Raw genomic sequence first — 15,510 nt, 5'->3', positions numbered from 1 at the left:
GGCCCCCCACGGCCTCACTGTTCCCCCCTCCTCACCCGCTGTCTTTAAGTCAATCCTTAAGTCAATCAACAAACACGCAGGGAGCCCACCTGCAGCTCCAGGAACTGGGGCACAGCCCACAAGGCTGCCCTGGGCCGTGTACTGGGCCGGTGAGGGCGCCGGGGCCCAGGCCCTCACCTGCAGGCGGCCTCTTTCTCTGGGGCCGGCCGTGCTCAGCCCTCAGCCGCTGCCTGCTCCCCCCACCCCGCCTGCTGGGGCCCCTGCACCAGCGAGGGCCACCTCGGGGAGTCCCAGGCTCCTGCCCAGGCCACTGTGGCCATCTGGGGAGTGACCCGGCACAGGGAAGGTCTGGGGCTCCGTAGGTCTCCTTTCACAGAACTTTTTTTTTTTTTAAGATTTAATTTATTTGAGAGGTAGAGTTACAGACAGAGAGAGGCAGAGTTGGAGAGAGGAGAGGTCTTCCATCCGCTGGGTCACTCCCCACTTGGCCGCAACGGCCGGAGCTGAGCTGATCCAGAGCCAGGAGCCAGGAGCTCCATCCGGGTCTCCCACGCGGGTGCAGGGGCCCAAGCACTGGGGCCATCTTCTACTGCTTTCCCGGGCCACAGCAGGGAGCTGGATGGGAAGTGGAGCAGCCGGGACTCGAACCCGCTCCCACATGGCACTGCAGGCCGGGGCTTTACCCGCTGGACCACAGCGCCGGCCCCTAAGGCATCTTTCTTAAGCCATGGCCAGATATCCTCTCGTAGCTGTCCCAGGTCCCGTCCAGGCGCCAGGGAGACCGGACGGACGAGGGACAGGACTCCTGGCCGCCCCGCTCTGGGGCAGTCCTGGGACAGAGCAGGCGGGAGTGCCCGTGGCCGCGTGGCTGCGTGGCCGCTACACAATCGTGTGGGCAAAGGGAGAGCTCGGGGAGGCGGGGTTGGCTGGGAGGGGGCTGACACGGGCAGGGAGAGGTGGGGAGGCCGCGGGAGTGCGGGGCAGAGGCTCCCTGCCCGGCGGGTGCGCCTGGGCTCCCTGCTGCCCCCGGGGACGCCCACAGCCCACAGCCCTGCCCTCCGTTCCCGCTCACACGCGCCTGCAGCGCCCGCATCCCACGTGGGCGCAGGTTCGAGTCCCGGCTGCTCCTCTTCTGATCCAGTTCCCTGCTGTGGCCTGGGAGAGCAGTGGACGATGGCCCACGTCCTTGGGCCCCTGCACCTGCCGGGGAGACCCGGATGGAGCTCCTGGCTTCGGATCGACACAGCTCTGGCCGTTGCGGCCATCTGGGGAGTGACCCAGCGGAGAGAAGACCTCTCTCTCTCTCTCTCCCTCTCTCCCTCTCTCTCTCTCTCTCTGCCTCTTCTTCTCTAACTCTTTCAAATAAACAAGTAAGTCTATAAAAAAAAAAAAAAAGAAAGAAAAAAGAAGCAGCAGCCCCAGCCCCCAGTCTTCTCCCACAGGCTCGGCACAGCCCCTCCCCTCCCCTCCATCCCCCCTCCATCCCCCCTCCCCCCCACGCCAGCCCCAGGGCCTTTGCACTCACAGCTCCCTCGACCTGGAACGCGCTCTGGCTCCTCAGAGCAGCCGTGCAGGCCGGCCCAGCCTGCGGCTCCCGAAGCCCCTCCTCTCTCGCCTGAGCTGTCCGTCTGTCCGTCCGTCCGTCCGGCGTGCTGGTTTGGGGGTTTTTGCCTTTTTCCCTGGCTCCTGCATCTGCCTCTCGGCAGGTGGTTTGTGTACCTCCCTAGGCTGCGCAGGGCCCGGTATACAGCAGGTGCTCAGTAAGTGAACAGGCAACAGGGTGCGGAGGAGAAACCGCGAATGCAGCCAGACGCAGGAGTCAGCAGCCGCATCTCCCGGCCGCCGGCTCAGGCCGCAGCAGCCAGGCCTGGGCTAAGCCAGAGCCGGGAGCGGGGAGCCGGGGGCGCCCGGGCCTCCCAACTCCTGCCCCCGGATCCTGAGCCCAGGAAGCTCCAGGCAGCCTGGCGGGGCCAAGATTTCGGGCTCCAGGCGGATGGGGCCCGGCCGGTGCTGATTCCCAACCCCCCAGCCCCCGGCTGCACCCCCCCCGCCATGGCTGCCCCCACTCCACAGCTCCCTCCCCCTTCTCTGGCCAAGACCCTCGACCTCCCCAAGCCCAGGGCCCCCAGGCCCACCCCTGCGGCCCTGACACTCCCCACCCCGCATCCCCCACCAGTTAGAGGGCGAGGGCTCCACCGACCTCCACCAGCCCCCCCCGGGGGGGCCCTGCCCTGCCCTGCCAGCCTGGGGCCAGCTGCTGCCCGTGCGCGCGCACCCCTTCCTCTCTGGGGCTTGGACCCCGGGGTCTCCTCCTCCCTCTGAGCGGCCCCTCCAGCCCTCACAGCCCTCGGGGGTCCCTGCTGCCCTGGGGACGAACTCCGGGCAGCTTTGGCCACCAGCTGGCTTCCCCCCACTACCCCCGGCCCCCGCCAAGGAAGGGCATGGGGGCTTCGAAGCCAGGCCTGGTGCAGCTCCCCCGTTACACACACACACACACACACACACACGTGTTCATCCTGCGGGCATCTCTCCAGGCTGGAAGACGCTGCCCCAGGCCTGGCCTAGGAGGGGTCCCCGGGGGTGAGGGGGACAGAGCTGGACACATCCACTCCCTGGCCACAGAGGCCAACGCCAGGGCAGAAGCGGGGGGGGGGGGGGGGGGGCTTGGCCTGGCAGCCCACCAGTCCGGACCAGCTCAGCCAGGCACTCCCGGGATCGGTAAACACAGGTCTGTGGGCCGGCAGAGGAGCCGTGAGACCACCCAGCACCCACCACCCACCACCCACCAACAGCCTGCCGGGAGGGAGGGCTCGCTTGGGGTGGGCTGTGGGGAGGTCCCTGAGAGCAGCCCGAGAGATGGGGGGTCCCTGGCAACTGCTGACCCCCTGAAGGCCCCGGCGGCCCCGGTCCTCTGCCATTGGGGGGGGGGGTGTCCCGCCCAGCCTCAGTTTCCCCACTGCAACAAGCAGACCGAGGGAGGGGCCATAGCTTCTGCCCGCTCCCCTCCCACTGCCCGCAGAGGCTCAGCGCCCGGCTCCTGGCCGGGTTTTTATGATGTGGATGTGGGTTTGGGGAAAAAAAGAAAAAAAAAGGAAAAAGCTGAGAGGCAGCCGCGGGACCGCGGATCGCCCAGACCACCTTAAATCAGCCCCGCCGCCCGGCTACTGTGGAAATTCCTTTCTCCGCGGTGGTTGGCTGGACGCGCCAGCCAATCGGCGCGCCGCGCTCCCACATGGGTCCGTGACGTCACCGGGTGCCCGGCCAATGGGGAGCAGGGAGCGGGCAGCCAATGGCAGGAGGCCCTGGGATCGGCCGGGCCAATGGGAAGGCGGCTAGGCTCTCCCTGCGGGGCACGGGCGAGCGCGGCTCCCCCTCCCCGTGAGAAGCCGAGACCCTCGCCCGGCCCAGCGGGAGGGGGTCCTGCTCCGGGGGGCGGGGGGCGCAGCGTGTGCAGGCAGGGGAGGGGCGGCAGGGGCGGCGCGTGCCCCCTGCCTTGCCCTTCGCCCTATTGCACGGATAGGTAAACTGAGGCGCGCCGCAACGCTGAGCTCCCGGGGAGGAGAGGAGACGCCCGGCCGGGGCTCGGCTTCGTCGCGCGGGACCTCCGTGGGCCTGGGGGGGCGTGGGGGGCTGAGCTCCCCCGGCCTCCGCTCCCCCGAGCGCGGCCCGCAGGGGCGGCGGGGACTACGAGCCCCAGCAGCGCCTGCGCGGCGCCCGCCCGGCTGTCACTCAAAGTAACGTGGGTCCCGCTCCGGCCCGCGCTCCCCGCCCGCCGGCTCCCGGCCCGGCGCGGTGTAATTACAGCCCATTGATCCGACCCGGGCCGGGAAAGCGGCTCCCTCGGGGAGGCCAAGCCGCCGGCTTCCGACTCCGCCAACCTCCGGCCGCGCCGCGGGGCCACCGGCCAGGCCCGGCCCCTCCCGCCGGCCCCGGGCAGGCGGGCGACCCCGGCCGAGCCCCCCGGGACGCGCGCGCTGGCACACAGCTGCTCCCGCGCGGGGGCCGCTCGCCGGCCTCAGTTTACCCGGTGGGCGGGGGGCACCCCTGGGATGAGACCCGTGTGCGGGGAGGCTGCCCCTCTGCGGGGGAGGGGGCGCCGGGGCGGACCCTGGAGCCGGGAGCCACAGCCACAGGGCCTGGGTCTCCCCCAGGGCGCCCTGCGCCCCTTCCGGCCCGGGCCGCCCAGCACCTCCCCGCGTACCGGCCGCTCCTGGCCGCTGGCCCGTGCGCCCCGCCCTCGCCGCGGCCGGCCTGTCTGCCCAGCACGCCGTCAGGTGACCGCACCTGCTCCCCCAGCGCGGGGCCTGGTCCGGCTCCCGCGCCCCCAGGGAGGCACAGCTGAGAGCCAAGCGCGGAGCTCCTGGCCCAGCCCTGGCATTGTGGGCATTTGTGGCGGCGGCGGTGGTGGTGGGGACCAATGGATGGGAGTAACCTGGGCACAGCTGAGTCCAGAGACAGACGGCGCTTGCCCGGGGCCACCCAGCCCTCTGGGCAGTGGGCTCGCAGCAGCCGCCCGCCCCCTGGTGGCCTCCAGCCCACCCTGCGGCTGAGTCACTGGGCCCGAGCCGGAGGCCCCTCCAGCGGCGGGGGATGCCCCCTGCGCCCTTCCAGCCCCGGATCCATGCCGCCCCTTCCTCCTGGAGTCTCAGAGCCCTGGAAGGCACAGGCCTTGCCGTGGGGCCCAACCCGAGTCTCTTCTGGCTTCCGGTTTGTGCCAGGCCTCGGTTTTCCCATCTGGAAGAGGGGCGCAGTACAGGCCACCTGCCCGGACGCAGCGCCCTGCACCTGCTGAGACCAGCAGCCCCAGCCCTCCCCCTGCCCTGGGCAGGCCCCTTCCCGGTGGACAGGCCCAGTCCTGCCTCCCCGCTCAGATGGGCCCAGACGGCCCCCCGGGATGCCTCTGGGAGCGCCGGGCCGGCTCTGGGCCCAGCTCCTGTTTGCGGTCTGTGCTCCCGTGGCTGGCTGCCCAGCCACCAACAGGAGCCTGGCACACGGCGGGCTCCGGGCAGCACCGGGCTCCTCCCGCCTGTCTGGCTTGGGGGGCGGCCAGGCCCAGAGCCGCCTAGGGACTGTCCCAGGGTCACACAGCACGTGCACTCTCTCAGGGTGGGCTCCGTGGCTGCCGTTCCTGGCTGAGTGCCAGCCTCTCCCCGCCTCTGCCAGGAACCCACCACGAACCAGCAGCCCAGCACAGCCTGCTCCCCTGGCAGGCCTGGGGGCGGGGCGGGGCTCCTGCGGGGGGGGGGCAGAGTGGAGGAGGAAGTGGAGGGGGGAGGGGGAGGGGAGGGCCTGGCAGGCGTCCAGGGGCTTGTGGGGGGACATGGTGTGGAGGGCTGGGGGGGGGGGCGCCCAGAGGGAGATGGAGAGAGAGAACGGCCTGGACAGAGGTGGGGGGAGAGGAGGAGGCAGAGAGGGAGACAGGGAGAGAGACAGGGAGAGAGAGAGGGAGGGAGAGGGGGAGAGAGAGGGAGAGGGAGAGAGACAGGGAGAGACAGAGACAGGGAGAGAGAGAGACAGGGAGAGAGAGAGAGAGGGAGGGAGAGGGGGAGAGAGAGGGAGAGGGAGAGAGAAAGAGAGAGACAGGGAGAGAGAGAGATGGGGGGAGAGAGAGACAGGGAGAGACAGAGACAGGGAGAGAGAGAGATGGGGGGAGAGAGAGGGAGAAAGAGGGAGAGACAGAGACAGGGAGAGAGAGAAGGGGGAGAGAGAGATGGGGGAGAGAGAGGGAGAGAGACAGGGAGAGAGAGAGGGAGACAGACAGGGAGGGGAGAGAGAGAGAGGAGAGGAGGCCCCAGGGGCCCGGAGCTCCTCGCGGAAGGGCAGGGGCCCGAGGATGGCGTGGGGGCAGCGCTGGGTGCCCTGGGCTCCCCCTCTGCAGCCTTGACATCCTGCAGGGGGCGCTCTTCTGTTTTAAGATTTAGTGATTTCTGTACGGGAAAGGCAGGGTGGTCGTCCATCCGCTGGTTCACGCCCCAGGGGCTGGGCCACCGCGAAGCCAGGAGCCCGGAGCTCCATCCGGGTCCCGCACGTGGGTGCAGGGCCCCACGCGTCTGGGCCGTGGCTGCTGCCTCCCGGGGTGCGCACCACAGGGAGCTGGACGGGAAACCGAGGACGGGTGTTTAGCAAGACCCTTCCGGGGCAGGGGCGGGGGGCCCTGGAGAGGAGGCGCCCAGCACGGAGGGCTAGGCCGCCCCTTGCAACGCGCAGGGCTGGGAGAGGGGGCTTGAGAGGCGATGAGGGAGGGGCTGCGGGCATCCGGGACGGCCCCGCCCCGCTGCCGCCCTGCCCCCGCGTACCCTGCTGCCCCCGCATCTTCCCAGCCTCCCTCTTCCTGCAGCGGGAATCTTCTGTGTCCGGCGGTGAGGGCCCAGCTGTCCAGGGGCTGTGTGCCCAGGGCCCGGTCACTCAGCGTCTCTGTGCCTCCACTAACCGACCCCTCCCCCCTCAGAGGCACCGAATTCCTCTCGAGAAGCAGTGACAGCCAAGGCCAGAGGCCCCATCGGCGGTCGTCCTCGGCTCCCCAGGTCGGCTTGTGGTTGCCATGGTTACCAGCAGCTTCCCTGCTAACCGGGAGTCTGGTTGCTGGGGCGGGGGGGGGGGGCAGGAGACCCCTGCCACGGGCCTGGCTGCCTCCGGGGGCCGCGGGCACGTTCGCGCCCCTCCTGGGGCCTCGCTTACCCCATCTGCACAGTGGGGAGAGAGCTGGACGCGCCCGCTCTCGCGGGGTCCCCGCCACCATCATCGCTGTCCCCCCACCTCCCCACCCCGGGTGATCTTGGGGCGCACGCCCAGGGGGCCAACCACGGAGGGACGTCGTGCAGCCTGGGCTGGCACAATTGCCCCTGTTCCCTGCGGAGCCCTGCCTGCCCCCTGCCCCAGATCAAGAGCCTGGAACTTGGTCTGGCCCTGGGGGCTGGGGGCTCTCAGACCCGGGAGTCCCCCGCAGGGGCTGTGGAGCACAGGGGACGTGGGAAACTGAGGCACAGAACAGCAGGGGACGGCCGCGGCCATCGGAGCACCGCTCCGTGTCCTTCTCGGCCCTGATGCCCCCGGGGGCCGCCGGGAGGCTGGGGTCCCAGAAGCCGAGGCGGAGAGGCGGGGTCTTCGGGGAGCCAGCAGTCGGAGAGCCAGGGGCTCACCCCGCCTCCGGCTCTGCGTGGCCCGGCTCCAAGGCGCTGGGAGCAGCGCCGCCCCTCCCCCTCCCCCGCTTGCCTCCTCCTCCCCGTCTCCCTCCCCTCCCCTCCGGCCCCCCTTCCCTCCCCGCCCCCTCCCCGTCCTCCGCCTCATTAGGCGCGGCCGCGGCGCGGGCCCCATTAGCGGATCAATTAGCCGAGGTCGCCGGCGGCGCAGTCGTTAAGCGCGGGGAGCCGCGGCGGGGAGGGCGCTCGCAGCCCGCGCCTCCGCCCGCCCCCTCCCTGCGTGGCAGCCGGGGCCAGGGCCAGGCGGGGCGCCCTGGATGGGGGTGGGGGTGGGGCTGGCGACCCCCCCAAGGCGCGCTTCCTTCACCAGCGCCAGCCCCGCGCCGGGGGACCCATTTGCCAGGAATCAGGGAAGCGCCCTCACTCGCCCCAGGTCGCTCCTTGGGGCCCGCGCAGGATCCGTGGGCTCCACGAAGCGCAGGCTGGGCCGCCGCCGCCTCCTCCGTGGGACCCGCAGCGCCGGCGGCCCGCCCCCTGTGGAGCCCCGGGCGCCCTTGCTGGCACCCCCACTTTCCCGACTGGGAGACCAGGACTCAGAGTGGGGAAGCCCCCGCCAGTGAGAGCAGGGGCAGGATCCCACCCAGGCGGGGGTCTCGCTGGGGCCTCCCTGTCGGACTCGGGGGTTTCTGCAGGACGCCGGGAGGTGGAGTGGGGGTCCTGGCTGGGAACCCTGGGTTTGGCGAGGCCTAATGGAGCCCTGGCCTTCGGCTGTGCAAAGGCCCAGGGGCTGGGCTCCCCTCCTCAGGTGCTCACAGCAGCCAGGCTGGCGCTGGGCAGAAGCTGGGCCCAGGAGCTCCGCCCGGGTCTCCCACGTCGGTGGCAGGGGCCCAGCACCCGAGTCCTCCCTGCTGCCTCTCAGTGCGCATGTGCAGGGAGCTGGTTCAGAAGCAGAGCCAGGATTCGAACCCAGACACCCTGGGCCCTCCTCCGCAGACCGGAGGCCCCGAGCGGCGCCGCTGTGGCTGTGCTGCCGTTGGTATTTGTTGGAAAGGCGGCCAGAGACAGATCTCCCGTCCGCTCCCCAAATGCCCACGATGGCCAGGGCCAGGCTGGGCCACAGCCAGAAGCCAGCAGGGCCGCCCGGTTCTCAGGCCCGGGTGCTCGGGCCATCCCTGCCGCAGCCCGGGTGCGCACGCCTAGGGAGCTGGTTCCGCGCAGAGCAGCCGGGGCGCTCACGGGGGAGGCGGAGGTGGTCACCCAGCCACGCCACGGTCCCGGGGGGACAGCCTGAGGCCCCCTTGGTCCAAGCCCCAGTGTGGGTGCGGGTGAGGGGTGGGGGCAGAAGCTCAGCTGGGGTGGGGCCGCTCGCGCTGACCAGGGCATCCAAGCGGACTTCAGCCAACGTGGACAACGCAGCCAGGGCAGCGGTGGGTGCAGGAGACGCCAAAGTCCACGCCTAAGGCCCATTTCCCACGAACCACCAAGGTCCCTGCCTGTGCGTGGATTCCTAGAGCACTGCGCACCGCCACGCGTGTCCCTCCGACTTCCACTTGGGGCGCTCCCGAGCAGGCGCGGGGCCCAGACTGTGCCCCAGCGTCGGCCACGTGTCCCCTTAGGACCCCAGCTCTGCGCATGCGTGGGCTCTGGCGGTCCTGGGCCGCCCCCTCCCCAGCTCAGCGTCTGCTTGGCCTCTCTGGGATCCCACTTCCTGCTAATGGGCACCCCGGGGGGGGCAGCGCCAGGGCCCCCGCCCCCCGCGTGGGCGACCACGTGGAGCGCCTGGCGAGGTCTTTACCTAAACTAGTGCCCCAACCCCGCGGGGCTGGGCGCGAGGGGGCACCGGGCAGACACCTCGGCTCCCCTACTGCGAACGCGCAGCTCCGCCCACGCGCGCGCGCGCGCGCGCGCGCGCGCGACACGACACGCCCCATCAAGGACAAAACCCAACATTAGCTGACTATACAGGGGGTGGATGGAGATGGTGGTCTTTAACCCCCCCACCTCCCCTTTCTTAGCCCAGCGAAGGTGCCCGGGACAGAGAAGCAGAAAAGTCGAACCCAGACAAGCTCAGTACCCTCATCTTTATTGGGGGGAGGGGAAGCCTGGGTCGCCCACTCCCACCCCCGCTTCTCCCAGCTAAGCTCTGCCCGCTCTCCTGGGCGAGGGGCGACGGGGACCAGGGGCGGAGGTGAGTGGGGCGGGGGGCGTGGCGGGGGGGGCAGCTAGCCTCGTGTCGCATGCAGTGCCGGGGTGGGAGGCTGTGGCGGGCGGGGGGACGGGCAGTGCCGGGCGTGGACTCCTCGTGGACTTGCTCCCTTCAGACCTGGCCCCCACCCGCCCCCAGCTCCCCCGTCTGTGGCGTAAGCAGGAGTTCGCCTCCTCGGGCTGCGGGGGAGGAGGGAGGCCGGGACGTGGAGTGGGGGGGGGGGGCAGGAGCAAAGCTGAGCGCCGGGACCTCCCCACCCCCCCACCCCTGACCCCCGACCCCGGCGGCCGCCCCAGCCGCGCATGCGCGCCGGCCTGTCTGCGCCTGCGTCTCCCCCCGGCCCCCCGGCCCGGCCGCCGGCTAATCTGACTTGTCGCCGTCGTCGTCCTGGTGGGCGTCACCGTCGTGGCCGTTCTTGTCCTCCTTGGCCAGGTGGGCCTGGGAGCCCAGCGCCGACAGCGACAGCAGGCCGCTGCCCGCGCTCACGGCCGGCAGCGCCGGCGGCTGCAGCCCCACGGGCAGGGGCGTCAGGGGCAAGGCCAGGGCCTGCAGCTGGGACAGCTGGTGGGCTTGGAGCTGCTGCTGCGGGCGGCAGACGGGGAGGGCTCAGCGGCGCCCCCGCCCCCGCGCCCCGCCCCCCGCCAGGTCCCCACACTTACCCGGATGATGGAGTTCAGCTCGGGAGCCGTGACCTGCTTAGCTCTCTCGATCGCTCCCAGGACCTGCTGCTGGTGCTGGGGGGGGGGGGGGTGAGGGGTCAGCCAGGGCGAGGGGCCCCCCGCAGCCACGAGGCCTCCACCCCCATTTCCTTCTACCCCTCCATCTGCGGGGTCCAAGGCAGAGACAAAACTCCAAGGAGCTGGAAAGATGGGGGGGGGGGGGCGTTGTGCAGTGCGCAACGCACCCGGCTGTACAGGGAACTCTCCATCCTCCCAGCTGCCGGGTGAGCTCCAGTAGGGGCAGCAGGGGGTGTCCAGGGCCTGTCCTGCCATCAGACGCTGGCACACCCCCCTGCCTTGGCAGCCAGGAACCACGCAGGGTCTCAGAGGGGGCGGCAGCCGCCAGAACACACTTCTCAAAGGCCTCCCGGCACCCCGAGGGGCTGCACAAGCCCCAGGCCCGCCTCCCACCCCTGCTTAGAGCTTCGGGCTCCACTCACCTCCTGGGAGAGGTAGGGCAGGACCTGGGCACAGATCCCGTTCAGGCGTTTGACGATTTCGGCCTGGAACACAGGGGGCTTCAGGCGGGGGCGGGGCACAGGTGCGTGCGCGGGGTGGGGGGCACTCCGGGGGCAGGGGAGACGGCCGTCCTCACTCTGTGTCCTCGCCTTTCCGGGCGAGGGGCTCCCTGGGGGTCACAGCGGGGGCTCCCCAGGCCCCCTTCTAGGGAGGAGAAAAACTCCAGGGCGCCGGACAGGGCAGGGGCCCGGGGTGCTGAGGGCGGGGCCAGGGGCGGGGCCGGGGGCGGGGCAGCGCACCTGCTTATGCATCTCAATGTTCAAGCCGTAGGACATCTCGTAGTACTGCGTGGGGGGACAGGGAGGAGGAGATGGGGCGGGAGCCATCAGAGAGAGCAGGCAGGGAGACACCCCCGCCATTCCCAGGAGGGGCCAGCTCCTCCCCCGCCCCCTCTGCCTGCGGGTAGGCGGGCCCAGACTCCCAGACTCCCCGGGTAAACACAGGGGGATAAACAAATCCCTGCTGGCCCCGCCCCTCCCCAATCCCCAGAGGTGACCTGCCTCTCCCTGGCCGGCTCCAGGGCCCCTGGTCTGGCATCCCCCGCCCTGCAGGCTCCTAAGCCATCAGGGACCTGGACCCCCGGCGGGTCTGCGCCAGCTTCCCTTGCCCTGCCTCCCAGCCCTGGGGCCCCAGGCTCCTCGCTCTGGGGCCTGGAGAGCAGGTGGCTCCCAGTGCAGAAACTGGGTCCCACCCCCCCCATACCCAGGGCCGGGATCCCACGAGCCTGGGTGCGCAGGGGTTAAGGCTGCAGTGGCCTGGACGAGGGGGCGGGAGGGACGCACTGCCCCCTCCCCCAGTTCCTGGCTCTGGGCCTCCGCAGCCACTGCCAAGGACAGCCAGGGAGCTGGCCCGACCAGGCGGTGGTCTGGCACCTCGGACACCCCGCGGGTGCAGGCGGCGGCCCGGCCAGCAGGGGGCAGCAGGGGGCGGGGCGGACGTTACCATGACGTAGTGGCGTTGCATCTCCGACTTCTCACTGGCCAGCTTGTCACACTCGAGCTTCAGGCTGGGCAAGGCAAGGGGTGGGGGCTGAGGGTCCCGCGGGGGGTGCTGGGGGAGGGAGGCCCCGTCCAGCCCAGCCCAGCAGGGTCGGCCCCCCGGGGGCGCTGGGGGAGGGGGCTGCTCTTTTCTCCTAACTGGAAATGGCAGCCCTGGCAGCCACGGTCACGGCAGGTGCTGTCTCCCCACCTCTCCCACGGGGGGGGGCCCACAGGAGCCCAGAGGCTGAGCGCCGACCTCAGGGCCCCCCATCCAGGAGGCGGCACCCAGGGGAAGGCGCTGTGGCCCCGAACAGAAGCTGCCCCACTGCCCAGAGGGGGCGGGGCGCACCGGCCTTGGCTCCAGGCTCCCACCCCCTCCTTCCCTGAGGGCTCCCCTCCTGCAGCCGGGCAGAGCTCCAAGGTCAAGGAGCCCAGGAGGTGCCCCCTCATCCTCCCGGGGCACCTGAGTGGGTGGGCAAAGGCCTGGAGCACCACGCGGCCTGGGTCCTCCCTGTGCCCCCCTCACTGCCGCTCAGCAGGAGGCAGCCAGGCCAGAGGTGGCCCCCCCTCCCCCTCCAGGGCAGCTTCTCCCCCTCTCTGGGCAGCTGGCACCTCCTGTGTTAGCGTCCAACCTCCCCAGCGCAGGCCAAGTGCGCCAAGTGACCTCAGGAGGAAAAGCGAACCCCACCCTCGGAGCCCCCCTGGAGGAGCCCCAGCCGCGTCCCTGGCACCCCACTCGGGGAGGGGATTGGGACGCCCACATCCCTCACGGCAGTGCCCGTCCAAGCCCTGGCACCCCGCTTCCCGTGCAGGTCCCCGCTGGTGCGCCCGGGAGGCAGCGGTGCCGGCTCCAGCGCCAGGGCCCCTGCGCCCACGCGGGACACCCGGATGGAGCGCCCGGCTTCGGCCTGGCCCAGCCCCGGCTGCTGTGGGCACTTGGGGAGTGACCGGCGGGTGGACGACCCCTCTGCACGGAGCCCCAGGTGGGCGCCCGCTGAGCGCTGGGCTCACGGATACCCCCGGAAGCTGGGGATTTGTTTAAAAAAGAAAAGTTCCCTGTTTTGGGAGAAAACCCCGAATTGGGGTTAAGTCTGGCCTAGGGTGGGCTCCTACCCACGCCCTCCGCGACCCCGCGGCCTTGCTGGAGGAGGCAGACCCGGGTCTGTGCGTTTGGACAGGGGCCCGTCTGTCTCAGAGCGGGCGGGGGCGCGCACAGGCCGTTCCCTGGGGAGGGCGTGGGGGGGCAACCTTGTGCACCTCAGTCTTCTCATCTGCACAGTGGGGCTGCTACGTGACCGTGGGCTCCGCGCGGGACGGGGCTGGCCTCGGGCTTGCTGTGGGGGGGGTGGGGGGTCTCGGGCCGGAGGGACCCCGATCCCCCCCCAGCTCACCTGTGGTACTGAGCCTGCAGCAACTGGAACTCATCCTTGATGCGATCGCAAGAGTCGGAGGTGGTGAATTTGAGCTGCTGGGGTAGGTGCGAGGAGCCCTGCGGGGAAGGGGCGCGGGGTCGCGCTCAGGGCCGGCGCGCGGCGGCTGCCCACCCGCCCCTCCCCGCCCGGGGCCGTCCGGCGCAGCTGCGGCGCCCCCCCCACACTTCCTGGGCCCTGTTTACAGGCCCTGGCACGGCCCCCGCCCCCGCTTCCTGCCCCCGCCTCTCCCGGGGAAGCCGAAGCCGCCCCCGGGGCTGCAGGGGCGCCTAGAGGGGGGGCAGGGTGCATCCTCTTCCGCCCTCTAAAGTGCGGGGGGGGGGACTGCCTATGGCGGCGAGGGTGGGGGGAGCTGGTCCCGAGCGCCCTCTCCCCAAGTTGGGGGAGCGACGCCTTCTGGCAAAGTCCCCTTGGGGGAGGGGCCTCTCCTAGGGCCCGAAATCTCCCGGGGTGGGGGGCGCCCACCCCAGATCCCCAGCGCTCTTCCGGGGGGGGGCGCGCCTCGGCTCGCCGCCCTCCCCCCACCGGCAGCCCCAAGCCCGAGCTGCCTGGAGGGGTTCCCGGAGCACCCCCGGCCCGAAGCCAACGCGGTCCCAGGCCCTGGCTGGCTCGGTGGGGGGCGCAGGCCCGGAGCGGGGGCTGGGGGTTGCGCGGGGCCCAGAGCTGGAGAGGCCGGGGCCTGGGAGCTCCCTCTCCGGAAGCCGGATGGGGGTGCGCTGGGCCCGGAGCCGGAGCGGCCCCGGCCTGGGAGTGGGGGGGGGGGCGGGGGGGTGCGGGGCCGGACCTGGGGGCGCCGGGCCGGGCGGGCCCCGCTTACCGAATGCCTGCTTTGTGGAAACATCATGTCAGTCGCGGCGGGGGGCGCGGGCTGCGCCCCGGCTGTGCGCCCCGGCTCGGGCTGCTCGGGGCGCGGGGCGGCCGCGCCTTTGTCCCGGCGCCGATCGGCAGCTCCCGGGGCCGCCGCCGCCGCCTCCCGCGCCCGGCCTCGCCCGCTTCCTGCGCCCCCTCCCCGCGCGCCCGGCCCCGGCGCGCCCCGGGCCCCGCTTCCTGCGCGCCCGGCGCCCCTCCCCGCCCCTCCCCGCCGCCCGCCTCCCCGCGCCCCCGGCCGCCGCCGCTATTGTCTAATGGCGGCGACGCCGGCCGTGGCCGCCGCTCGGCTCTGCGGAGGCTCGGGCTCCACCTGCTGCCGCCGCCGCCGCCGCCGCCCGAGCCCCGTGCGCGCCGCCGAAGGGGGCGCGCGCGCCCGGGGAGGCCTGCGGATCCCCACCCCGGCCCGCCTCCCGGGGCCGGCCCGCCCGCCGCGGTGACCTTGGGCCCGGCGCGCCAGGCCGCGGCCCCCGCGGGCTGAGGCGCCCTGGCGGCCGGGCGGGCCTCGGTTTCCCCGGCGGCTCCAGCAGGGGCCCGGCTGCTCGCTCGCTGTCGCCGGCTGCACCACGGCGCGGCCTGGACGCGTGCCACGGACGCGCTCCGTGACCTTGGCCCTGGCCGGCGGCAGTTCTCCCCCGACTTCAGCTTCCTGGGGGTGTGGAAGGACGCCAGGCCGGTGGGGGCCAGCGGAGCAGACCCCTTCCCGGGTGGCCATGCCTCGGAACGGATAGAGGCCCAGAGTCCATCCCGCGCGGGCCTGGGGTGCCAAGGGCTCCAGGAGAAACGCTGGGGAGGCGCTGGGCAGACAGAGGGGGCCCTGGACACTGCCCTGCGCCTGGAGGTGGGCGACCAAGAGCCCAGAGCAGAGGTGGGGCGGCGATGCGGTCAGAGAGGCCACAGCAGCCAGTGCTAAGGCCCTGAGGCAGGGCTGTGCCTGGCATGGGGGGAGGGGCAGGGAGGGAGGCGGGGGTCTGTGCGGTCCCCCACTGGCCCCGCTTGTGCGGGCTTTCTCTGAGGTGCCTTTTGGAAACTTATTTACTTATTGAGACAGCAAGCTGCCATGCGCTGATTTCACTCCCCAGGCTTCTGGGAGCTGGGGGCTCGGTCAGGGGGTGGCTGGCAGGGCCCCGCATCTGAGCCGTGGCTGCTGCCGCCTCCCAGGCTGCGTTAGGAGGAAGCGGGAGTCAGGAGCCAGAGGTGGGACTCGAACCCGGGCACTGCGAGGTGGGATGACGGCGTCCAGCCAGAGCCGTGAGCCCGGTGCCAAATGCCCTCTCCTGTTTTGTGTTTTTTTTTTTTTTTTTTTTAACGTATATTATATTTATCTGAAAGTCACAGTTACAGAGGGGGAGGAAGAGAGACAGAGAGAGAGAGAGAGAGAGAGAGAGAGAGAGAGAAAGAGAGGTCTTCCATCTGCTGGGTCACTCACCAACTGGCCACAACAGCCAGAGCTGTGCTGATCCGGAGCCAGGAGCTTCTCCCAGGTGCAGGGGCCCAAGGACTTGGCCCATCATCCACTGCTTTCCCAGGCCACAGCAGAGAGCTGGATCAGAAGTGGAGCAGCCGGGACTCGAACCGGCGCCCACGTCTGGTGCTGGAGCCGCAGGCCGCAGCCTAACCCCTGTGCCCAGCCCCCCTCACCAGCATCTC

The 15,510-nt window shown here is 71.4% G+C and overlaps 1 protein-coding gene across 2 annotated transcripts; it reads right to left on the bottom strand.

The window, feature by feature from the left end:
- Positions 1-9,206: 9,206 nt before the first annotated feature.
- Positions 9,207-14,253, bottom strand: TLE5 (TLE family member 5, transcriptional modulator). 2 transcript variants are annotated; one of them, XM_070058652.1, is made up of 7 exons: positions 13,811-14,253; positions 12,955-13,052; positions 11,526-11,589; positions 10,823-10,867; positions 10,505-10,567; positions 10,005-10,079; positions 9,207-9,924 (listed from the first exon to the last, which is right to left on the bottom strand). In XM_070058652.1, the coding sequence occupies exons 1-7, from the start codon at positions 13,835-13,837 to the stop codon at positions 9,706-9,708; spliced, it is 591 nt and encodes a 196-aa protein (XP_069914753.1). In that variant the 5' UTR covers positions 13,838-14,253; the 3' UTR covers positions 9,207-9,705. The 2 variants fall into 2 exon arrangements, with proteins under 2 accessions (XP_069914753.1, XP_069914752.1); XM_070058651.1 differs by having other exon boundaries at positions 9,207-9,927; positions 13,811-14,202.
- Between the last annotated feature and the right edge of the window lie 1,257 nt (positions 14,254-15,510).

Source organism: Oryctolagus cuniculus, chromosome 16 (assembly GCF_964237555.1).
Source record: "Oryctolagus cuniculus chromosome 16, mOryCun1.1, whole genome shotgun sequence".
NCBI lineage: Eukaryota > Metazoa > Chordata > Mammalia > Lagomorpha > Leporidae > Oryctolagus > Oryctolagus cuniculus.
The sequence above is the reverse complement of the archived record's forward strand: the minus strand, read 5'-3'. Positions and strand labels throughout refer to the sequence as shown.

Bases quoted from the DNA above. Each gene is read 5' to 3' on its own strand.
- TLE5 (XM_070058651.1), bottom strand. From the start codon at position 13,837: ATGATGTTTCCACAAAGCAGGCATTCG. The intron at 10,868-11,525 runs GTAACGTCCGCC...CCCCCCACGCAG, and splicing joins TGCAACGCCACTACGTCATG to TACTACGAGATGTCCTACGG. The intron at 10,568-10,822 runs GTGCGCTGCCCC...CCTGTGTTCCAG, and splicing joins ACATTGAGATGCATAAGCAG to GCCGAAATCGTCAAACGCCT.